The sequence below is a fragment of the Anopheles merus genome, chromosome 3R (genome assembly GCF_017562075.2).
Source record: "Anopheles merus strain MAF chromosome 3R, AmerM5.1, whole genome shotgun sequence".
Taxonomy (NCBI): domain Eukaryota; kingdom Metazoa; phylum Arthropoda; class Insecta; order Diptera; family Culicidae; genus Anopheles; species Anopheles merus.
The window spans coordinates 48,578,259-48,604,408 of NC_054084.1; the positions used below are offsets into that span (position 1 = coordinate 48,578,259).

A 26,150-nucleotide genomic window follows, 5' to 3' on the forward strand; every position below is an offset into this window, starting at 1 on the left:
GTAATGCTAGAACGCTATGGTACTTCTTTAAACTGTTTTGTTATTTTATTTTATTTTATAGATATTGAGTTAAAATCATTTAGCCAGTACTGGCATAAATGTTCACAATAATTTGTAGTGTTCGTCCACTTCACTTTAGTAGTAGTGCAAGCTCTTCCTTCCTTCTCTCACGTGTATCCGTATTCACCGTATTCGTGTATGTTTTAAAACAAACACTGTTAGTGTACTACAGACGTAAGTTATTTTTTAACTTCCCCTTGGGCCATAACAGGGGTCGCTCTACAGTTAAAACCGTTACTCGCAGTGAGATGCAATTGAAAAGCGCAGCAAATAGGCAAATTCTTACGGGACGGATTCTAACAAAACCCGTTTCACGGTAAACAGGCGCTGGTGAAACGGTCTATCATCCTGCATCCTAATTTTGAGCTTTATCTCGAAAGTTCATTCTGCTACATCAACGACAATGACCAGCCGAAAGAAACCCAATCGGGTAAACATGGTATTTTGTTAAAGCAGAGCTTTTGCAAATTAAGGCACAACAGATGCATGCGCTACACACATTCTAATCCATTTTCATGCAGAGCTTCGTTTCATGTTTTACATTTAACTATCAGCATGGAGCGGCATCCAACACAGGCAATGAAAAGCACTTTTTTGAGTTTGAGTAACACATTTCTGTCTATTACGACGGTACACGATACACGATTCGTTCGAACAATCGTTTACCATTCTACCAGCAACGCTAAGTGTGCATAAATTGATACTTGTGCGCTGGTAAAGCATTAGAGACAGAAAAATAAAGAAACAAAAAACTTCAACGCATAACTAGGCAAGTAGTAAGATGTTTTCCTCTAATCCTACTCCAGATACGGATAACAGTGGGCAATGGATGTTGTTGTAGAACATTTGAAGCATATTCCAATGTTTTCCCGTGCGTATAGTCTACTGCACTATGCATACGACGCTCAAACATTCATATTCTGTAATCAGCTGTGTTTGCTGTATTTGATTTCTCTTTTTTTTGCTAATTATTCCATAGAAGGCGAATGTTTCCTCTCAAAACCTATTCACATTGTTCGTTTGGTATCACTTATTAAATTTAGACATTTGTCCAGGAAGTATATTGATGTATGGATAGACATCCATTTTATATGATTCCTTTGAATAATTTTGTGTATTTTCTTTCGTTTTTTCCATTACGTCGAACTGAAGCTTTCTTCAAATTTTGATTTAGTAAAACGGCGTCGGTTGATAGCGATAACCGTGATCTTTAAAATAATGTCTGAAGTAACAGACATTTAGTTGTTTCTCTTTTTTCATTTAACAATCCGCTACAATTCCATCGTTTTCTATTATAATAGTAGGAGTGATAATTTCAATGTATCTCGTAGGTACCGCGCTTGGTGTTGGTTGAACTTTTTAGCATGCAGAACTGTTTTCTTTTATTAGTTTTTGCTAATTGATATTTCTCTATCGCAATGCAGATTTAAATAAAGAACATTTACTTTAACTTTCATCTAAGTTCTTTGTTTATGTAAGGCCACATAAGCGTTTTCTTTGATTTCATCTTAGAGGAGGAGGGTTTTATTCATGAATCGATCATCTATTCCCCCCCCCCCCCCCCTCACCAATAAACGAATACGAATCTCTAACATTTTTATCCTTCTGCGGTTCTGTATGATGTGTAATACGGCCAGTTTTTTGTTTGTTGCTGCATTTAAAAGGCTTCGTTCCCTTGATCCACTCTACTGAGCATGATGCAGCTTTTTATGTTGTTAGTTGCTTACCATCGAGCCTTTGTGGGTGGCACATCCCATACTGCTCCGCCACATATGCATAAGAAGAGCAAAATGCCGAAATAAAACGTTCTGCTGTACCGTAAAATTTTAAACCAACCCTTCTTGTTGAGGCAAATTGATCTATCTTGATTTTCCGGGGCGGTACTAGAAGGATGCGTTAATCGAGCTAAACTTGATTAGTATATGAGGACAGAAAAACGCCTTAAGATTTATCATTTAATACTTCTGTACTTTATCACTTTTCACGTATCTATGTGGTTACTACAGGCATAACACTTTAAACACGTTTTGCTGTTTTTGTATCTTTTGTCTCATTTTTTACAACCATCAGTAAGATAAATTTCGTTTTACGGTTCGGTCGGTACATTGAGTAAGTTTGTTTGTAGGTTCGGTTTGGTTTCGGAACTGTTTCGAAGTGCAACAAGTTTGTCATGGAGGATTCATTTTATTATCGATTGGTAAATCCAACATACAGCGGAGTTTTTGTTCCATTTGATCGTTAGTGTTTAAGCTTTGCTCATCAAACTGTTCATCTACATACACATACATTACACGCCCGCCAAACGACGGTTGCCATAAAATGTTCCATTTTTTCGAAAGAGTTTAGTAATAGTAGTGACGTTAGTAGTAACAATAGTAATAGTAGTATTAGTAATGATGACCATCACTATATCGCTCTATCTCATTCTCGTTTTGTTGGTGCATATTCGTGTATTAATTTTTGTTTAAAAATTAACCGAAAATTGCTTCTCAATCACTGCCAACAAATAAAACATACACACTTTCCCGAAACAGTGATTAAGTAATTGGAAAAACCCAGCTGTGTTTGTTAATCATCCGCACGAATTTCCAATTTTGAATGATGCTCAAAATCGGTTTTGCAGAATTATTACTTCTAGCTATGCATAGCAATGCCGATTTTCGTATCTATTATATTTACTTGGCTGCCATCAAAGCTAGAGCAGAAACCTCCGAGAAAATGAAACCTTGTGCAGAGATGGATTGGGTTGCTTTTGTTTTCCTACATTGTTTTCCTCATACACTGTTATGTATCACTGACTGGTTTGGTTGTAAACCACGTGCGTGTCCTACCAATTCACGGATGAACCGTCAAGCTGTAACCTGTTTCCCAATACTTTTATCGAACAGTAGAGGGGGACCCACACCGATATGTCATGGGTTGAATATAATGAATACAGAGCTTAGCAACATAAAGCTAATGTTACACGCTTTCGATAATGTCTACTCTTTTGAATGTATCAGTTATCTCTTTCTTTTTTTACTTTTAATTAGTTTAAATTAAAACTTATGTACATCCCTTGAACGATTCACGTATATGTGTTGCACACATATTGTGCGCTCCATGCGTCACAGTTTATCGCTTCATTTTCCTATTGTGTTGAATATTTGTATGCATCTTCTTGCTGCGCTCCGTTCAGCACAGAGCGAAACAGAATAAAACTCTTTCTATGTAAAAACAATGAAGCGTATGCTAAAACACACATCCAAACATTTTCTTGTAAAATGTATAATTTACTAGCTATACATACGGCTTATGAAGCTACTCATAAGAAAGGATTATTTGAGTTTCCCGCTGTAGTACCGGCAGCCTGAAAAAGGTAGGACAGAAAAATGTTCAAATTAGGTGTTCAAACACGACGCTGATGAAACTGCGTGTTCTCAACATACCATGAAAGGGTTTCCAAAGTTTGCAAAATGATGCACCGGATTACCGACCCCTGCAACGTTGCCCAATATCGAAGCACCACCGCCGTTCGCCGTTACATTGAACTGTCCACCCATCATAACTCCGTTCATGCCCTGCGCTCCAATATAGCCATTATTGCCATGATTGGGAGGGTAGCCCATCGCAGGAAGATAACCCATCGTAGCTCCCATAGTGCTACCACCATTCACAACATTGCCGTTGTAAAGCTGTGGGCTGGCAGAGTGTGCGAATCCTCCCTGATAGGGTGATGTAGCATAGAATCCAGTCCCGCCGTTCGTTACCGGATGCCGTGCATCCGACGTCGTACCGTTGATGGCACCACTGATAGGCCAAGCCATCGTTTGCTGTTGTGCATGCGGTTGCTGCTGTTGCGTTTGGAACGGATTGGCCGTTTTGAACGGGTTGGCCGAGGAAGCTGAACAGATTAGAGAAAGAATTAGTTTCATCTCTGACGCAGCAGACATCGTCCCTACGAAAACGGCACATACTTGGCGTGATGGAATCGCTTATGGTGGCTGCAGTTCCGTTTGACGTTATTGTGTTATTATTCGCCTCAGCCTGTTGCTCTAATTTTATCTCCCGGAACTGCTCATCCAAGTCTTTCAGTGCGGCGTATCGATCCACGGACGGTGTTGAATTAATGGATGCATTACTAGGCTTGCCATTGGATGTTTTGCTATCCCCATTGTTCGTACCATGCAGCATCGGAAGACCTATGACCATAAAACAAAATCGAATTGAAAGTAATGCACATTTTAGGTAGTGTTTCATCCAGAAGCCAATGATTGCAACGCAAAAACAACATTTCAGGTTACAAATAAATTCGAACAGCTACAGCAAATCGTGTTTCAAATGATTGTGGTTAATAACATCCCTAAAAACTGTAATGACGTTAGGAATGGGTAGCTTACTTATGATGAAAAAAAATATAAAATTTATGTAGCAAACCAAGTCAACAAGCTACTAAATCAAACTGCAAAGCTAGGCACACACGAGGGGACAGGATTATTCAACAACTGAAGCCAGAAACAAAATGCAAACTAAACAATATACATAACAAATACACTGTTGACATGTTCTTCAATATCCCGGACTTACTCCATCGGTTTTGATCTGAGTAAAAATTCACTTGATTTGATGCCTGATGCTGTGGACTCATCATCTGCAGGGCACCACCATTGGAAAATTGTTGATGCTGCTGGTGCTGCTGCTGTTGGTGATGCGACTGTAGGCGACCGTCAGTCGACCAACAGTTGTTGCCGAACTGTTGCCAAAAGTTCCACTGTACGGTATCGTGTTGGGAGCTTTCGGTGCTGGCATTATTATTCAATTGATTTGTGCTCCCAGCATACCTCGCGGAATTGAATTCCGGCTGCGCACCGTTACTGTTTCCCCAATGTTGTTTGTAATTTTGCAGATGTGCGTAGCTGGACCCGGTACCAGCGCTGCCATTAATGATACCCTCGTTAGTCGCATAACGCGGCTCTTCCGAGAAAGTGTTACCAAATCCATAATTCGTATGGACCTTTGCGCGTGAGTTATCTTCCGGCGAAATACACGTATAGCCAACACCGTGCATGGACATGCCAGTGGAGGCTGAGCCGGACGATGCGGTTGGTGTGCCAACGGTAGATCCCGTAGAGTTGCTACCACAATTGTTAGCAGCGACAGTATTGGAGTAAAAGCTCGCAAATGGATCGGGTCCAGCCAAACTCTGCACGCTGGCCGTGCTGCTAACACTGTTTGTAGTGCTGCTATCAATACTATTGCTGCTGAAGTATGACTTCATGTTTTCTAATTGTGCGCCATATCCGATATAGCAGTATAAACGCCGCAATAGAGAAAGTAAAGAAAAACTCATGTAATTATCAATAACTTATGACCCATATACACGAAGGAATTGTCTCCTAGTTTATCTATTGTTTGACTTTCTAATATCATAACACGAACATTTACCACATAATCCTCTCAATGCTTTAATGTAGTTTAAAATCAGAAAACGTAACACGTCTATTTGGCTTAGATAAAAACGATCCCATTTTGCACCGAGATTCTCCAGCGTAGCCCTGTAACCGAGCCTAAGTAACGCTGTTGTACCGAATATCTGACCACAAATAATATTACCATTACCTGCTGAGTTAAAGATGGGATTGTGATCGAAGTCGGCAAAATTTTCCATCTCTCGTGTCGGTACCTCCCCATTGTTGCCATTGTGCAGCGCATACAATCCGGTCCCGTTGTCGCTAACGGCGTTGGTGTTTTTCAAACTACTAGTACTTCCATAATGACTGCCTCCGTTGCTGACGTTATTCACTATTGTAGCGCTGCCAAAGTCAGCCACAAAGTCGGCATCAGGTGTAAACTTATTGGCGTTAATGTCACCGCTACTTCCCGACAGCCCGGTGGTACTGCTGTTGTTCAGCAAACCATTCTTCTGGTTACGCCCGTACGTTGCCGGCAGTCCGTTCGCCGGGTGTTGTTTGATCTTAATGCCATTCTTTCGCTGAAGAATGTGACTTTTTTGCGGTGTTGGTGGCAAAATTTTCGGTGGATCCGCGCTGAAAAAACCACTGTCGTCTGGCGTGAATTGCTGCTGAAATTGCGTACCGCCACCCATTGCACCAGGCAACGATGATGATGATGAGTTTACGTTGTTCAGTCCATTACACGAGCCAGAGTTGGTACGATTTAATCGTAACGTTGCCGGAGGCGTTAGCGTTGGCGTTTTGAGTGGAACTAAACTTTCATTGGCATTCTTATTGCTGCCTCCCGACAGTGACGTCAGCGAGCTCGATGCATTGGTGGGCAGCGATTTCAACGGACTAGCAGGCTCCAGATAATATCTAGAAGGGAATATAAAACCGTCAGGATAACAGGAACCCACACATTGATTATAATACATCTATACACATTTGACACTGATTATGCGTGTTCCTGTGTCGGTGGTAGACATGGCCACAGCCACATATCAAACGTACCTTTTCCTTTCGTACTTGTCTATCATAAAGTCTCGATGTTCCTGCTTAATTGCACGTTTTGGATCCCAAAGGCCCAACCAAGTTCTGCTGCAGTTGTCGTTGCCATTTTGTTTGAGAAATTCAATCTCCTCCTGGGTGAAAGTGGCCATGGAAATCGATTTTACACGATGTGGCGGAGTGAGTCCTCTTCTGCATGTTTATGAAAAGAAATAAGAATAACACATGCTGTTAGCAAAATTGTCTCTTGTTACTAGGTACGTTTTAGATGCAACGTAAATGCATCGTCATTGCATATCTATTTAATCATAATAGATTATCAATTATTAGTTGAAAGAAAACATATTTTTACGCAATTATGAGTTTAATTACGCAAGTACGCAAAATTGTTGTTTAATAAATTGTCATTTACGATACGTTTGGTATGCATCAGATTTACGTCAAAGGTTAAATATGTACCGGATCTCGGTGTTTATAAATAAACCCTTTTCATTAAATATTGCTAGTCAAGATAAATAGATGATACACACCTAGTTATAACATTATCCTGATAATCTCACAAACGCTTTTCCACTAAAAATCTAATGCCATTAAGCGTTGGTATGTACGGAAGGTCATAAAGCGCGCGCTAAAATACGGTACATTTTCACAATAGGTTGTTTGTATTGATTGTCATTACGGCAGGAAAGTTGCGTTTTTGTATTATCATATACGTAAACGTCTAATCAAGATGCTGACTGGTTGGCTGGCTTATCTTTATACGTGACATTTTGCTGGTAACAAAACTGAAAGTTAAAATGCGAAAATATCAAACAAAGGCCTGATTTGTATAAGAAGCCCTGCAAGCACCAAGGAATTTAATCACGCCGCTCACGTAACCACCACTCGCTATAGTACGCGCCCTTGGTTTATTTGTACACGATCGACTATTTACACTTGCTTAGGAGCTGAACTGCGCATTAGTCGTTTTTGTTAAATACTATGTGATTGATAATCTGACCCATACGACGGAAGTTATCATGATGTTTTGTGTCATGTGTTTCACGCGTCTGTATAAAGTTAATTAATTGAGGATGAATTTAAGGTTGGGAATTCTACATTCTCAACAAATTTGAAAGAAAGTCAAGTGTATTGTTAACGGTGGAAAAAAGCGTATACTCCTTAATCTACAAGCACTAGTACCATGAAGAACTTATGTAAAGATTAAAGCAATGCTAACAGACAGTGATTAGTCTGGAATGCTTACATGTTCAAACAACACAATCGAGATGCGGGATTACTTGATGAATGAATGATGCGCAGATGCCGACATATGAGAGCAGTATTAGTAGTATTAGTTATAGCATGTAGATGAATAGACTAGCGAAATTTTCCACGACTTGGAAGATAAAATTAAGCATGAGATTAGCACATGACCGTTACACACTATTAACGAGCTTCTTGTTTACATTTATATGCTATACCTGCTGAATGTCTGGAATTCTACATAGTATTGTTAGTATTCGTTAGGAGCCCGGACAAACCTTAAGAGCCGTTTTTAACAAAATGGTTATTCAAAACATTTCGTCGATATGTTTAAAAAACCAAACTAACAACAACAGCTTTAACAGACATAAAATTGACAAGTAGGAGAAAACTAAGGTTGTCAATATAATATAAAACTACTTCAATCAATAGTACCTTTCTGCCATCTGCATGCAATCAATCTTTGCTGTATTTTTATCGTCTCACAATTACTACTTTTACGTTCATATACGTAATACGCGATTGATTTCGCCGAATACTGCACACATCAACCACGAACGACGTCAAACGATGCCCCGTTCCATAAAACATCCAATATACTTTCGTACCCCGTATTGATGAGGTAACGTTTGATCACATAATAATATTTCGGCAGCTCTGCTCAACGGCGCCGCCATCACGAGACCCTTCTCGAAGCCGAATGGCGATATGGATTTCCGAATTGGCATCAGTTTTGGCAAGCAATTCATTTTAGCTTTATTATAACAAAAACGGAACCGTGGTTGGTACGAATGAACATTAGGGCCGGGTGCGATAGCAGCAAGTAGAAACGGCAGTGAAAGGACAACTTAAGCAAGATTAGCTTAAACACACCACTTAAAATATAAAACCATTCTTCCGCCCATCATCACACGTCACCCCCGGCACGGTAGTAGGGACAGTGGCTACTGCTGGGGTTACCCTCAGAGGGAATGGGGTGGGTGGGGGTGGGGGGGGGCTATTTTTAAATACCTGTTTACAAGAGTGGCACATTTCATTCAAGCGATCGAATGCGATCGACTAAAATAACGATACGTGTTTTCTTCTTCTTTTGGTTTTATGCACAACTTTCACACACATAATAGAGCATTTACGCCATATTTACGCTAAAAACGACATCTTTATTTTTATTTTTGCAGCCTTATGAAGACATTGAATTACAAACAAGGCTGTCGCCAGTGCTGCCCAGAAAATAGGCTGCAGGTTAGCTTGACCTACTGCGGACGATAGCAGATTTCAAAGTAGCGAAATCTAGAGAAAACAGATCATCGGCGCCATCATGAATTCGATGAAGGTCTTTTTCTTCAAATCACTCCGGATGAATACAGCGCCATGTTACCAAAACGGTTCCGAAACACACAGAGACTTAACTCGTAGTTTTACGGCTGCATGGTAATGTACGCAGCGTTTTTTGCTTGTATTTTCACTCTCGACCTGGCGACCACCATCGTCGCAAAGCGGAACGTACGAAAGTCGTGACACGGTCTGCGAGACGGTTTGGTTACGCCTTGCCACGCGTAAACCTTTGTGTCCATGGCACATCGAAACTGGAGATGAGATGAGCATCATCCTACTGTCGTTGTTGGTGCTGCGGAGAACTCTCCGTTCCACACAGAGAAACATGACAGAATCAGTGTACATATCTGTAGGCAGAAAATCGTCTGAACTGATTAGACGAGCCCCATGGGAATGCTAAACTCGTCCACAAACCGCAGTAAAACCATACACTATCGATGTTGGTCGGATAAAGGCGATATTTTGCACTTACTGCAAAGCACATGCCATATAATAGCAGCCGCATGATTTAAATTCAAATCGGGCCACCGTCAACACAGCTGGAGCAGCAGCAGCCGTCTCTTCAGCCCTTCCCTTTCGCTGCTGCTGGCTGATGGTACGATATGACTCATTTGACCACTGCTTTATATATGTGTGAGTATGTGTGCCGTGTAAAAGTGCAAATGTTTGCCGGTACCACCAATGTGGGAAACTTTTACTTTTGCCAGTCGTTGCTTTTGTTTTGCCGCATGCAACGCACCAAAACAAACCAAGGATGGCACCACCCCGAGAGACGCTAAATAAATAAAAAGCTACACGCTTTACCGTCCGAGAAATTGTTTCTCGCTGCTCTAGGTCCGGATTTGCTTTCCACTGCACAGAATGTACGGTACGGCACCATAGGCACACGAATGTGCGAATGAAAGATGCCATAGCTGTAGGTACGGGCTTGGGGTTCGAAAAGTGGATATTGCATTTTTTTAACACCACCTAGACTGCATTTCGCACCATTCGTGCGGCCATTTACTTCCATTGTTCCGTACATGAATAATGGGCAAACTAAGCGAACTTCTGGATGTCAAGCACTGCTTTGTTTGGTGCACATTTTACATTATTAAACATCGCAAATTACCAACAATACTACAATCCAACATCAACCAGTGTATCGAACAATGAAGCCAGAGTTTATAGTTTGGAATTTCACTTCTATTTGGCGTAACGACCTACAGGCAGTCATACAGGCTTTCGATACTTGTTTAGTATCACGCAGCCATTATTATTTTTTTAAATTTATAAATTGAATGAAAGTTACCAACAAACATGTACATTTTATAAGACTTTATATTTTTTATAGAAAAGTCCCACTACGAGAATCTGAGATTACTAGTGATCAAATGGAACAAGAAAACGGACATTTAAATCATCTGCCCTATTTAAAAAATGTCCGGTTTATTTTTCATTCAGACAGAAGTTTTGCATGACATATATGCAAGTTATCGAACCATCTTTGTAGAAGTTGTATCGTATAATTCGCTTTTTTGCAATTATCACTCTTAAAATAAAGCCATAATGTTAGTATAAAGGTAAGTTTTAAAAGAACGAAGTTAGCATTTGTTGCTGCAATACCGGTTATTCATAGGACCAATACCGCAACATGCGTCACGGGCGACAAACCCGGTTTCCTGTCTATAGGACACACGATCATTATACAAGAATACGTTTGGAAATCCATTGTACAGTGCTTAGGTAGGTAATAACAATGTCTCTAGAGAAGGCGCTTGCTCTTTACAATCCACCTGCCTTCGCTGCCAGGAAGAATTGAATACAATAATTACGGCAACGGTTAAAAAACGCTTCCACTAACTTCCCTTCTAAACTCCACTGAAAGCCCGTTGATTTGCACGCAGTTAAATGTTTGTTGCTGTTTACTCACGCTGTGTGTATCCTCTCAGACAACCCTTACCATCCATTTTAGCCGTCGTTGCAGAACATTTACCTTCACAGCCAAAACACACATACACAGCAAATTTTCTCATCCTGCTTCAGTAAAGTTTTTTACTGAAACGGATCAGTAATAGAATATTTTACTGATTTTCAGTATGAATGTCATGTTTTTACTGACTTTCAGCAAAACAATTTACTGAATGCATTTCAGCAATACACATTTTATTGAAAATCAGTACAATCAGTGTCAAATTAGTCGTTTCACTGAATATCAGTAAAACAAATTACTGAAAATGCAGCAATTCATTCTGTCAAAACGACCTGTCAGTCAGAACATCAAAACAAAACAATGCGGTATCTACTTGCTCGTGATGTGCAAAAAGTTGATTTTGTAGGCGCTTACAGGCACCCTGGTGAAATTTCAGGTGATATTTCGGCTTACGGGATTAATTTAAAACAATTGGTAGCCGTGTTGGTGTGTAAAATGTTTGCTACAATCCACTGTGTTTGCTGAAATTGCATGGTGTCTGTGAGCGCTTACTGAACCATCTACACTTGCGGCGGTAAAATACAGTATAAAAACTGTATAAAACAACACGAAACATGTATTAATATGAACTGAGCGACTGGCAATATCTGCGAATCAATAAAAACTCAATTTAAAAGAAGTATTTCGTCATTTTTAATCGCTACCAACTACTGAAAAATCAGTAATATAAGAATGGCTTTACTGGGATTTCAGTAAACGAACTGTCATTTTGGTGAGCACCAGACATTACTGAATGATTCAGTAAACATTCTTTTTACTGAAAGGATTACTGAAACGTCAGTTAAAAAAATTCAGTAAGATTTTACTGAAGTTCAGTAAAAAAAGTTTTCTGTGTATACACGCACGCAACATGTCACCTCCATTGGTCGTAAGTTGGCAATGATGGTGCTAAAGTTGAGTGACTTTGATACCTAACTTGTTCGAGTGATTGTGGGGTTTCTTGCAAGCCACAAAGTTCACCCCTAAAGCGGCGCCCGAAAACCGGAAATGGAAACATATTGCAAACTAAATTTCCACTCACATCACACACGCATGTAAGGATAGAGTGAAGAATTAAGCGTTTGTTTTACGAACGGAAAAGAGCAAACCATTCGCTTGTAGCCTTTCAAACCCAATTTTGTAATGCTTTACGATCCGTCACCATTGGTGATTCGTTGGTAAACCATTTGTAAATTTTATCATCGAGACAAAACAAGCACAAATTTATTGATCGTGCTACGGTGTAGAATGAGCGAATTCTAATTTGGAGTCCCTATTCATCACCCCAAAAGATATTGATATCCAATTTGTAAATGAGTCGTTCATAATAAGCACATTTTTTTCTATTGACAAAAGAGCAAAAAGAGTCAAGTGAAAGGGCCTTTTATGACCTTGGTATTTTTATGATCTTGCAATGTTTCGTATCGAATGCTGTGGGAATTATTTTTTGTCATAACTTTGATGATATGCTTGTATCATCCATAGTGCCATTTATGTAGCTGATAATTGCAAATGCGTCAAACATGAAAGAATATTGTTGTCAACTTCCGGGAAGGGCAACACAACCAGACAGCAGCAGAGCAAAGCACGATAAGTATGCAGGCACAGTCCATTGATAAACGATGCACTCGTCAAGTTGAAACGTATTTTTTACTTGGTTATCCGGAATACGCCTTCCTTCCCAGCTACTTTGAAAGAGTGCTCGTGAAGTTAAGCATCAACCACAAATCTTGAATGGAACAGCGGTGGGTGGGTACGCCCTCATTATATCAATACTCGTGAGGCGTTTTACACTGTTGTAAGTCGTGTACTACAGAAAACCGACATTCACAACAAAACAAGACACAAATTAAGATACTCGAGTGGTAAGGAAGTGCCAGCATTGTTAATTTACGTTCACGCTTCGCCGACACCTGAACGCGTACAGGTGTCATGGTTAATACTCTAAAAGGCCGATAGTTTCAACCGTCCTGAAAAAAAACGAGCGCGCAATGATCAGAAACTGATGTAGTTTACTATACACGGCAGCACTGTGCTGCATCAGACTGTACTAGAGCACGAATCAAGGCTGTTGATTGATGCATTGCACGCAAACTCGTAAAGCCATGGGTACCGGCGGTCTGTGGCAGTTAACAGGTGAATTTAAATTGGTGACTATCATTCTTACTTGGTATAGCTATAGCGACACAAATCAAGGGAATAAAAAATACTAGAATTTTAAAATAAATCACCGAGACAAACATTATTTTCAATAGTCCTCCACAGCAGTCCATTTTCTGTCGACTATAGTTAGAATAGTTTTAGAATTAGAAGAATAGTTTTATTAAGAAGTTTATCAATGGTAATTGGCTTATAGTATGAGGTTAACACATTAATTCATAACCACAACCACAAGGAACTGCTTGAACAGTTGCAGGTGTTGCAGATGGTTCAAAATCTGCTATTATGTCTATCACAAAGTTTTCGACGACGTTTAATTAACATCTCGGTTCCTAAAAACTCTGCTAACATGATTCAGCATAACAAATTTACGAAAATGAATAAGAAATGCTGCAATTTCAAGACAACGGACAGCAAAAGAAACGTCACATTACACTTTCTCGAACCGCTTTCTAGAGTCTCAACAATGATTTGGCATGCAAATTAGTTCATTAATCCACTATCCAGGTACATTTTATCCAATCTGCCAACGGTTCGCTTTTGATGTCATGCCGTAGCTATACACTAGCCGTAAAAGTGTAGAAATCTACTATTTTTTTCTTCTTCAGCAAAACAATTTTAACTTTCCAACCACTACAACACGACTTTGATGGTTTCGTAAGGCGTTGATATGTAAACAAAAGTCATTTTTCCCTTCCTTCATCTAAACTTCGGGTAATGTGTATACATAGTATTGTTTAACGTAAAGGAAGCCATCCGTGTTCCATCAGAGACTGGACAGTTGGTAGGTTTCTGTACTCTGATTACACTCTCGCTTATAGAAAAACAAAATGCATTTTGCGTAAACTTTCCAAAAATAAAATCATACTTTTGCATTCAATTGTCCAAACGTTCAATTTGCTTTTCGCGACCTGTTGAGTGCGTCATTCGAAATGAAATATTTGAAGACAATATTTACAAAGCGCAACATACAAATTGAATAAGCAATGGCAGTGATCTTATTTTGATTGATTGTTCTATAAATTAAACCCACTCGCAAGCTGTGAATCGATATGAATTAGCATGAAATACGGTAACATGCTTGTAGGCGGAAGGGATTGGCTTCTTTTAATTTTAGGGCATATGTAGTTGGTGTCAGGTTATCTCTTATTTATTTGATTGTTTTTTTTCTTTTAGACAATATTTTTAACGTACTCAAAACTTACGGTATGTTGAAAAACAATGGCCTTAAAATAATGGCGGTTAATTGTGCCTGTCTTACTAAGAAGCTCCATGAATCCATTCATTACATTTCACATATCATTTACGATGAAAGCAAAACTTCATATCACAAAAAACCTTGCCCAGAGAGGCGCCTGGAACGCAACAATCTGTTGGTTAGTATGCTATGCGGAAAGCAAAAAAGGAAAGTAAAAACTGCGAACTGTAAATTGACCGGTTTGTGGTACGAGACCAGCGCATATATGTGTCCGGGTGGTATATACAACCACCGGAATCAAAGCTCCCCTCCCGCACCAATGTTCGCGGATGAAGATGAGGAGAAATTTTAATAATTTGATATCCTCCCCTTCAGTGCTGCCTCCCGCATACGACCATCAAGGCAAATGCAATTTCCACGCGAGTTTTAAATGAGCGTGTGTCTGTGTGACTTGTGCTCTGTGGTCAGTTCCATGCACTGGTAAGTGAAGGCCAACACTCATAATAAAACGTTGTTCGGAAAAGGTTATTATGCTCAGATCTTCTCGTATATTGATGCTATAGTATAACCTTGCAGATTACTCGGAACTGAGCTGAAGGCTAATGGAGTATGATAGCTGCTTTCAGTGTCGTCGTAATCTGTTTCGGCCAGTGGCATAGAGATTGCATGGAATGTTTTGATGCAAGTGATGCCGTAGTGACGCGCGTTCTTAAATGTATCCAATAGATTTGTACCGTTCCTCGTTCGGAACGACTGAACGGATTAATCGGAAATATAGAAACGATCTAAATGATACGAGCAGTATAAGCGGTATGACAGGAACGATCGAAACTAGGCTTGGGCAATTCGGTTTATTTTGATGAACGTTGATGAATGAACGTCACGAATCATTCGTTCCTTTCAGTTGAAGAAAACATGGTATATTGTTTCATTTTGCAGAAATAACATATTTAGTGTATTACATTTTGAAAATTATTAGGTAGATCAGGATGACCTTCATTACGATTTTTTCATGAACGTCCTGGTAGTACGGTTCACGTTTACATTTGCATTGGAGGAAATGAGCGACCTAGCGTACTAGGACGTTCTTCAGTTCGACGGATAGGATGTTCTTTTCATGAACGTCCTGATATTACGGTTCACGGTCATATTTGTATGGGAGAAAATGAACGACCTGGCTTTGTAGGACGTTCTTTAATTCGACGGATAGGTCGTTCTTTTCGTGAACGTCCTGGTCATCCGGTTCACGTTCATATTTGTATGGGGGAAGTTAACGACCTGGCGTACTAAGACTTTCTTTATTTAGATGGGTAGGACGTTATTTTCATGATCAACTCATTACATTTTGATTTATAAAGAATCGAACAACGTTGATTAGATAAACGTAGGTCGTTCTTTCTTTAGGATGAATTGAATATATCGTACAGTAAGAACTTTCCTTCTCTTCCTGCTCTTTTTGTCTAAGCTTATTAGCACCCTACACCAATTCCAATTAATAAACCCATTTCGTTCCGTTCCTTCTTGGAATGAATCTACTTAGTTCTGTCCCGTTACTAATTTTTCAACATATTCCCAACGCAAATCTAGAGAGCTTAGTATTTGAAAGATTACATAAATGAAACCCGTTTATAACTAAAAACACTGGGTATGGAACGCGAACGAGACAAATAATCGTCTGCCAATCGATATCAGAACCGACTCATACCACTGCATTATGCTTGCGTTTTTCCGTGTGTTCTGTAAACAAATTTCTTTTTTTATTTGTCAATGTTTTGCCTACCACTTCAAATCATCGAACTGCTTCCGCCAAGTGGCAGGGAGGGCATTTATCGATGAGCCAATTGCAAACATTTTCGGGCTATTTAACACAACACACCAACAAGCGCGCATCTAACCTGTCAATCAAACTAATGGAAGTTTCGCTATAACTATACCATGGTATAGGCGTCTGCTGGCCACCCCAGAAACATACAACACATGCAACCTCTTCCTCTGGGAGCCGGTGTTTTCTCTGCAGGTGTACATGATGATTTCATGAGCATTTTTATCGGTAACCGATCGAAACGAAACAGTAGCACACACAACAAAAAAGAACAAAAATTTGGCACTTGTTTCAGTGTTCACTCAAAGCTACCAAAATATCATGCAATACTGGTTTTTCAGCCATTTGGTGAAGTTTTTGGATAAAATTGATAAAATTCTTCTTTTTTGTTCAACAACATAAGACATTATACATAGATTGTTTTCTTTGGAAATAACTATCTCGCTTTCCGTTATCACTACCTCCCCTAATTTCTAAATGAAAACCAAAAATCTAAAATTAAACTGCATGACTGCAATGAATTGAACACTGATCATTTAGCGAATGAATTTAAATACATTATTGATATGCCAAGATGATAAAAGCAACGACTATATACTTCGTTATGTACGCAGCACATGGAGTGAAATTGAATTAAAAATATCAAAAAGATATGGGAAAAGCTAGGTAATGGCGGACACATTAAGACCAAAATTAAAAATCTAGATCTATATATATATATATATATATATATATATATATATATATATATATATATATATATATATATATATATATATATATATATATATATATATATATATATATATATATCGTGTCACGGTGATTGTTGCGAGCAACCTCCGAAACGGCTGGATCATTTTCAACGAAACTTTGCACACACCTTATGGTGGTATGAGAATAGGTTTTAAGATATAAAAATCGTTCAAATATTACACTAAAATTAATTTAATAATGATTTTCTAACTCGCATATAAAGAGCAGGATTGTTGTTGTGTTGTATGCAGCACTTTGACACTTGGCAAGGTGGCTGGCCGTTTACACTCGATGATCGGATCCTGAGATCCCCTATCGAAGACGGGCACGATACAAATATCCCACGTAAAAAAACAATAATGGAATATTTTAGTTTTTTTTCGGAATAACTCAGTTTGTCGGGCCAGCTAGTATATGTATAAATACAGTGACCATGAAAATGTGCAAGCTTTATCATACACTCAATTTTTATGAGAAAACTAGCTGATTTACCCGGATTCACACGGGATAAAATTGATGTCTCGTTTTAATTAAAAATAGAAAAATATGCAATCCGAGTAGTACAAAAACAATGATTACAATGATTTTATCCCAAAGTTTAAATTTTTTTTATCGGTCGTAATAACCGTAGGAAATTAAGATCTGCTATGGCACTCATCCGTTTGGATACCACAGAGTTTTTGGTTTACCACGGAGTTTATTGGACCCATATACCATATATAGGTACTCTCCGATATATGCTTTAGCTGACCCAGTAAACTTGCTTTTACCCAACATAGTATTAGTTGACGATTAAGTATTATAAGTTGTTAATAAAGGTATCTGAGTACACATTTCTTTTTTTTACGTGTTTATATGATTGACGTTTAATAATCAAATAATAATCAAATAATATGGTACAGAACATTATTTTTAACAGAAAATAAGAATTATGATACATTGATATATTTATTTGCAAATAATTATAATATTGTAATCAAAAGATAACTTCTATTAAGCTCTAAAACAAATCTCGTGCAGTGGAGCACCGTTGAATGCCGTTGAAAAGTGACAGAGCACCGTTTATATTAAACCGTTAAAAAACAGAAATTTGTGATTGAATATATAATTCGACTCGTTATCCGTGTTTTTCCAGTATCCAGGCGAGCTCCCGATCAGCCCGAAAAAACGGCGCTCCACTATATATATATATATATATATATATATATATATATATATATATATATATATATATATATATATATATATATATATATATATATATATATATATATAGATTTAAAACTGCTAGTCATTCAATAGCCGCGCTGCCATGATTAATAACGGCCTTTTTGTGGATTTTGCAAGGAAAAATATATCATTTTATGTCTAACTGCTAAAACTATGGTCGAAAAAACTGCTTACCTCACAACCTGCTTTCATGCGAGGTCACTGGCGCTATAACGCTATCGCGATTGCTAGACCTTATGCGAGCTCACAAACTGCTCGAATTTGTTTTGCGAGTTTTCAACGCCAGTGTACAATCACAAAATACAATACAAAAATACAAAGTACAAAAATACAATAACGCCAGTGTACAACAACAAAATAAAATACAAAATTACAAAATACAAAAATACAATAACGCTATCGCGATTGCTAGGCCTTATGCGAGCTCACAAACTGCTCGAATTTGTTTTGCGGGTTTTCAACGCCAGTGTAAACCGCGCTTCACACCGACTGTTAAAGTGCTGTATACAACAACAACAATTTTGTCCTTTGTATAGGAGTTAGAAAATTGAAATGAAATTAAGTTTAGTGTAATATCTGAACATGTAGTAAGTCTTAAAACCTATTTTCATACCACCATAAGGTGTGTGTAAAGTTTTGTTAATAAAGATCCAGCCGTTTCGGAGGTTGCTTGCCTCAAACACCGTGACACGAGATTTTTATATCTATAGAAGAAGAAGATAAGATATGTTGAATTTTTTAAGTTTGTGTCAAATTTAAATTGTTCTCATCCATTAAAAACATATTTTTTTTGTGCAATTTTGGAATGTCAATGCGACACTATGAAGATGGATACTTATAGAAAACATGGGAAAAGATAGCAAAGATGTTTATAGTATTTTAACATAATCTATTCCTTTCCGTTTCCTGGATTATAAATACTAAATTGCCTGATAATTTACGACGGCGGTTCGCTCTGTAAATTTAGAGAATATGAGCGCCATTTTGATGAATAGTAGAAAGCAGAAATTAAGGCATTATTGAAATCTCTAGCGTAAGCAGCTACGGGTTTACAATATACAATTGTAAAAAAATACAATTTATTTAAAATTTTTATGCAGGACAGTTAAGAATTTCATTATATGAAATTAAACCAGTACATTACACCCCAGCATGTTTGATGAACTTTTTAATAGAAATATGCCATTTCCTCCAAGTCAAAATCAAACTTGTAATAGTAACTTTTTGAAAAGCTATAGATTTTTTTTATCTATTTCTGAGAGATGTTTTGTTAAAGATGTTCCGTTGGCCAATGCCTTCCGGTTGCCATTTTTATGGTAATTTTAAGACATGCAGTAATCAAAAATTGAAGGCATTAGCCCACCTTAAAAAATTTGGGTGTCTATCTTCCGTTGGTCGTACTTTCATGCCATTATACTTAAACCACTAGAAAATGAGCTTTTTATTGCTTTAATTGCCGTTCTTTCAGCCCTTGTTTGATTAATAAATCCGACAGAAAGGATTAACCCGCACTTGTGAAGCTTAACACGCACGATTGGCAATAACCAATTTTTGTTCTTCTTCTTCATTGGCACAACAACCATTGTCGGTCAAGGCCTGCCTGTACCCACTAGTGAAGTGGACTTGTCTTTCAGTGACTTATTGTTACCATAGCAGGTTAGTCAGTCCTACGTATGGGGGCACGGTCTTTTCGGGAATTGAACCCATGACGGGCATGTTGTTACGTCGTACGAGTTGACGACTGTACCACCAGACAGGCCCCGATCAATTGATAGAAAGTTTTGATCAATTGATAGAAATAATGCAAAAATCGTTCTCAAATGTGTTGTCGCACCTTCAGATTTGATGCTACACGTTCCCGGACCAAAGAAGCAAAGGCAGCTCAAGCCTAAACTACCAATACCACTGAATGCCGGTTAATTGATGACTCATGGCATTTATTTCTTGTTACAACTACAACTGTGCTTGTAGCTCTCAGTTGCGTTGCTGACACAAAGAATCTGCTGTGGTTCTTTATCAACTGTTTATACTGGATCTTCTTTGTGTATTTCGCATTTCCTTGACTTTAAAACTATGTTTACTGCTGTAAGTTTCAGCATTAACATACTCACTTAAAAAAGCATGCCGAAATGGAAAGCCCAGTTTCTTAGTCATCTAACAGCCATGAATCAACGGGTGAATTAAAGAAAACGCATCAACCCCGGCAATAAATCGCGTATTTTAGAATGCGACACGGCCCTCTCCCGCGATACAGGCGAAAATGGGCCGCTGCCGCCGCCGCGATTTGCTGTGTGGAATTTCATAAATGGACTTGAAAACCGGTTTTTATACAGATGTCGGGGGTAAATCTCGAGCAGAAGGCACATCGAACACAAAAACGCAATTGGAATGCGCCAAGTCAGAAGCGACTGAAGACGCAGCAAAACATCACCCCCTTCTCCTCCGCCTTGAAGATCGGCAGCTTGCGTAAAAAAACCCCTTTCGAATGCCATTGCAAAAATAAAAAATTAAGTAAAAATTGTCGGTAGCCTCTCTTGTGCATGTGTTTGTTTATGTTTTGATTAGTACTTTTTCCACCGAGGAGCCACGAAACCACCAGAAGCAGCACTGCACTGCACTGCTGGGCTTTGCTTTCAACTCCCTCAGCTAAATGAGGTTTGTTTTGATTGAATACGATCCTTCAGAGATATGCTGACCTAAACGAATGTTGATTGCGCTTAAAGAGAGCTGCAAATCCGTTCAGAGACGGCATAACCGGGGTGAGCTGGCTGATTCATGTAGGGAAGAGCGGGGCAAAATGGCACTATTAAAGATTTCACTCTGATTTTGCTCAAACCATTTTACACATATATTTTGACGGCAATCGATGCTTCAACGTCTTATTCCCGGAACAAAACTAGTAGTAGACGTATTAAAAACAAATATAAATGTATTGAATGAAATTTCCAAAACAACATAAAAAGTCGTGAAAACGTATTGTGTGGGGTAAAATGGTATCGCCCGATATACGCCATACTCTATATTGCTTGTTGCGAGTTGCTTGGCTTGGAATAATGTTTAGCCTTTTTAAGTTGATGGGTAAATTTGATCATCCCTAGTCATTTATTCATAACAATCAACTTTTCACTACACTTCCTAATTGACATTCCTGTCTGGATTATCTGCACTATAAAGTATCACTATACATTGTAAATTTACGTAGCTATATGTTATACATTTTCTGTATTTTTTTTTTAATTTATTATTTGAAATATTATATTGATAGAATATTGATTTATTTATTTGAAATTCTTAATTAACTCATTGAAAACCCATAACACGGGGTTCGCCGGTACGCACATAGATAATTGAATTTTTGCTTATATGTGGCGCTATGAATACAGCAATGTTGGCTAGGAACTAGGGTTGCTTGCAAGCCTGCTTTTTAGTGTAAGTGTTTTGCTCTTCGAATTAGCAACGGTAGTAGAACAGATTCAATAGCAGCCATTTGGAATAGATTGAAGTGGTTCGGATTAAATCGGAATCAATTGGGTGTTCGGGACAGCCGTTTGTGTATTGTATTGTGTTTGATGTTTTTCAATCATCAAAATTCATTTTGAACGTGTTAATTTTCCAATAATGCAGGTGGCCACTTTGTCCCACCTAACCATTTTGCCCCACATTCCCCTATTTAAAACACAGACACGATGTATAACTGTAATCAATGTTTATAAAATTGATGAAAAACAAAAACAACCGTGAATAGTAATGTATGTTTAACTGAATAGAAGCATCACTGGCCAGATTATAATGACTATTACTTCCTAATTCCTGGTACACACGGGTATCAGCAATCAACATCTTAGTTGGTCTAGTTCCTACTATTTCAAACAAGCAACTAAAATTAGATTAGTTTTGCTATCAGTCTATTACGACTTTCCTATTCTGTTAATAACTATTGGAACAATAAACAAGTGTTGTTTGATTTGAATGTTTATGTGTTCACCATCTTTGTTCAACCAATCAATGAACGCACAGGCTCATGTTTATCTTACTTTAAATGGTAACGGTATTTACAGTGATCTTAATACCCTGTCGCATCGGTAGAAAATGCAACCAACACTCTCGTTAAAAACTAGTTAACCATAAACGGCCAATGTATGCTGCATACAGTGAACCATTTGCTTGTGTTAATTTTATCGCCCTTCCCTGTTCATACTTGATGATCGTAGGCAACCTGGGCTTTAAGGAACGCAGAGAGTGCTAGTCCTACTGGCTCTACCTGTTGATAGCCTTTGCTGGTGCCCATTCCGGGATGCATACACTGGTTTCAACACTCATATGACACCATTCTCAATCGCCCATCTAAGCTTCTTTACCTGTGATAAACCCCCTGGCTAAAATCATGCCCGTTCACATGATCTAGGGTGTATGATGCAGTTATTTGTACTCATTTCGGACCAGAAATGCTGGTTCTAGTCACCCAATCTACACTACACAGAGCACGTTCATGACAGAGGATGGACGATTTTCCCAGAGGGTGAACAAGCGAAAAGCACAATATACTGTGAAGCAGTAGTTTCGATTGCTGAAATCAATCAATTGAAAGAGAGAAAGGAAAGAAAAAACACACACACACACATCTCAAAGCACTGTCACGGTAATGGTGGTGTTGCCCGGAAACGGGCGGTTCTGCGCAGCTTAGCAAGGGCTCCAGAAGGACCGGATCAAAGCGTAGACGGAAGGTGATGGAGTGATGGAATGTAGGAGAGCAGCGGCGAACGTTAACGACAAAACGACGTGAAGGGCCTTCACAAAACAGAATTGATGTCGCCTCGGCCGTCACTGTTGTCGTTGTTTTAAGCGTCTTCGTGTGTGTGTCTATGTGCATCGCACTGTAACGAATTGACAATTACGGGCGAACGACCTCCGACATCATCTTTGCTTCCATTCACAGGAATGCCATGAAAGCGACGTTCGAGTACACAGCCGCGCGCTATTGCACAGCAAACGCGATCACGGAGTGAAAAGAGACTGATCGCAGCAACCGCCAGGGTTTTTACATGCTTCGAGACACACTGGGCCGCACACAGTGTGGAAGCCCCCGGAAAGGTCGGCGCGGCGCGACGGTAATGCTTAGATAATCCGCGCCTTAGCTGGTGTTCGTTGCACGAGTTCCACCGCTCGGCTTGTAATTGTGGAAATCGGTAAGCCAAGGAAGACCGCCCTGGGTCATGAAGGATTACCCGTAAAGGTTAGGGTTTTCTCAGGATGATAGGAAAGAGAGGCGCGTGAATGTCTTCCAAACGAGTCATTGAAAGGAATATTAGGTAATGCTGCTTAAGAATAATTACATCACGAATTTTACTAACTGGTTGGAACTCACGATGTGTGCACCATCAGAAAAGACTAAACCTTCAAAATGTGTTCAAAAAAGTGTGTTGAATAATGCGATTCTCGATACAATTCATAATTGGCTGCATAGATAGAAATGCTACCGAATCGAACTTAATGTAACATAATTGGCAGACAAGCATAGAACATCGGAGGGGTTTTCCTACAACAAATGATTTCATCGTCCATTATATCCCGCTTTCGTGCTATTCTTATCTTGACCAGTTTCCTCTGGATTCGTCCCTCCCAATATAAATGCTTGGTTTTTAAATGTCAGCTAATCTTAACAAAAGAAAAAACGTCCCCAATTTGGTTCACAATAAATGCGATAATAGACGCAGGGAAACCCCTACGCCAAGTAGATTTTCTTGGTGCTGAAAGAGACGTACTGGCTCCATGAATGTGCTTTGAATGTAGTGGCTACAAAACAACACAAGCACGAACCTGATGACACCGACATACCGTAAATCAAATGACTTTTCGGGTGTTTCATTATCAATGGGTCTAGGAAAGATCAAGGAGATCAGGAGTTATATGCTGCACAATACTTACAATATGCCGGAGCAGCTGGTGCAGACGAACGAACCGATAGTCATGTTGATGTAAGTTGGCCCTTTCTGGCCGCAATCGAAGCATTCTTTGTTACCGCCAACGCCAACCAGCTCTCGCAACGTTTTCAGTATTTTGTCATCGAGTTTCTTCCGCACCAGGGCCATCGTCGTTGGGTCGGTGCTTTGCTTTTCGGTGGTGCTTTTTCCGCACAACTGGCTACGGTTTATGTGTTCCCGGTGCGATGAAATAAACCTTCACCACGTTCAACTCACTGCTTGCCCGTCTATCAACTGTAGCAGCAGCAGCAGCACCAGCACCAGCCGCAGTAGTAGTGATTTGACCACTTCCGGCTGATGGGGAAGATGATGATAGCGGCCTGAATTTCACCTCCGCTACGATAGTGTTGGACGTTTTTATTAGATTTTCCTTTACACTTCTAGCATGCACTGTAATACATCCACAGTGTAAAGATTTGAAACTGCTTTTTACTGCGTATTTTTTGTTTTGTTTTATCAACACGGAACAAACGCTCACTTGGGACCACTTAGACGAAACACTGCATTTTTCATTTCTCTTTTCTCACTCTTGCACACAGATTCGACAATGACGGTACATAATAGCACAGGAAAACAACACCACGGAGGACAACACCTTTTGCATTACGCCAAATTTTGCACTTTGACCGAGCACGGACCGCGCGGACGACTGGATAATTTATTTTCCGAGAACCACGACAACTTCTTGCATCGGACGAGGACGGCTTTCTCTTTTTTCACCCTGCACGCACTGCACTAAGTCCGGTCAAACACAGAGACTTTCTTCATTCGCCTGCACCACCTTTGAATTTTGCCACTTGACAGCTCGAACCAACAAAACGAAAGCGCCTGAAAGTGAACGAGACCGAGACCCTCACACACACACGCACACTATTCTACACCACTGACGAACAGCTCGCTGTCACGCACACCATGATGTTTACGCTAGGGAGGAGGAATTGAAAACAGACTGGATTAGAATAAAAACATTGCACTCTTCGCAAAATAGAGATGAAAAACCCGTTCACCTTCTTTCTCACAGATTATTAAACCAATCACGTTTGATGTGTATTTTATTCACCGTTATCTCGGTACTTTACGTGGCGACAACACAGAACTTGACGCATACGCAACTATAATTCAATTTGTGTTACGTAGTTCAAATGGCGTAGCTCGCTTCTCGAAACACTTTGGGCTGAAATCCCTTCGCACTTCTGTTTTATGAGCCTTTTCTTCGGTTTTCTTCTGCGCTATCGAGGGGTTCTTCTGCGCTGGCACATGAAAATGACATTTCATAAACTCTATTTTTGTATTAATCATGCAAAAAAGGACATGATGCTTGCTGTGCAATGTACAATTATTTCGCGGCGCATAAAAAATCTTGATTTATTGCTTTTTTATGCACTGTAACTTGAATGTCGTTATAAAACCAAAACATAAATACAAAATTTGAAAAGTCACTCGCGTGTCGCTGCTGGTAAGACACTTAAACAATTTTAAGAAGATAGAAAAAAGGGTCCCAATTAACGCTTCAATCAAGACCAAAACTATTCTTTTATCAAACATTTCATCAACAAGATTTCGCACAATGATTCAAACATCTTACCAACAGTTTTTGACCCTATATCCACTGTGATTTGTTACGTTCCACACAGAGTAGTCAAACTTAGGCTGCGCTCTGGCACCAATCGAACACGACATCCGACTTGAACAAACCCATATAATCATATGGAGGTGCACTGTCAGACACAAACAAACAAACAAGACAAACATGTCAAATCCCATACATTTTCCATGTTCGATGTCGTGTTCGATTGGTGCTAGAGCGCCGGGTTAGGCGAATGTAAGGTGTGTGCAACTCCAGAAATATTTAATACATCTACAATTGTTCCGTAACATACTGCAGCTCTTGGACAAGTATACAAGAATTACAAATGTTTAATTTTTCATCTCTAACTTTAGCACATGATTTATGTTTCATAACTTAACA

General features: G+C 39.2%; 1 protein-coding gene across 8 annotated transcripts; it reads right to left on the minus strand.

Moving 5' to 3' along the window:
• Positions 1-1,119: 1,119 nt before the first annotated feature.
• On the minus strand, positions 1,120-25,850 carry LOC121597480 (arf-GAP domain and FG repeat-containing protein 1). Of its 8 annotated transcripts, XM_041923271.1 has the most exons (9): positions 25,189-25,544; positions 24,660-25,105; positions 24,126-24,571; positions 6,507-6,695; positions 5,659-6,371; positions 4,627-5,322; positions 4,017-4,241; positions 3,489-3,943; positions 1,120-3,409 (listed from the first exon to the last, which is right to left on the minus strand). In XM_041923271.1, exons 3-9 carry the CDS (start codon positions 24,287-24,289, stop codon positions 3,365-3,367), a joined length of 2,487 nt encoding a protein of 828 aa, XP_041779205.1. In that variant the 5' UTR covers positions 24,290-24,571; positions 24,660-25,105; positions 25,189-25,544; the 3' UTR covers positions 1,120-3,364. The 8 variants fall into 8 exon arrangements, with proteins under 8 accessions (XP_041779205.1, XP_041779204.1, XP_041779201.1 ...); XM_041923270.1 differs by lacking the exon at positions 25,189-25,544 and adding an exon at positions 25,767-25,850 and having other exon boundaries at positions 24,126-25,105; XM_041923267.1 differs by having other exon boundaries at positions 24,126-25,105; positions 25,242-25,544.
• Between the last annotated feature and the right edge of the window lie 300 nt (positions 25,851-26,150).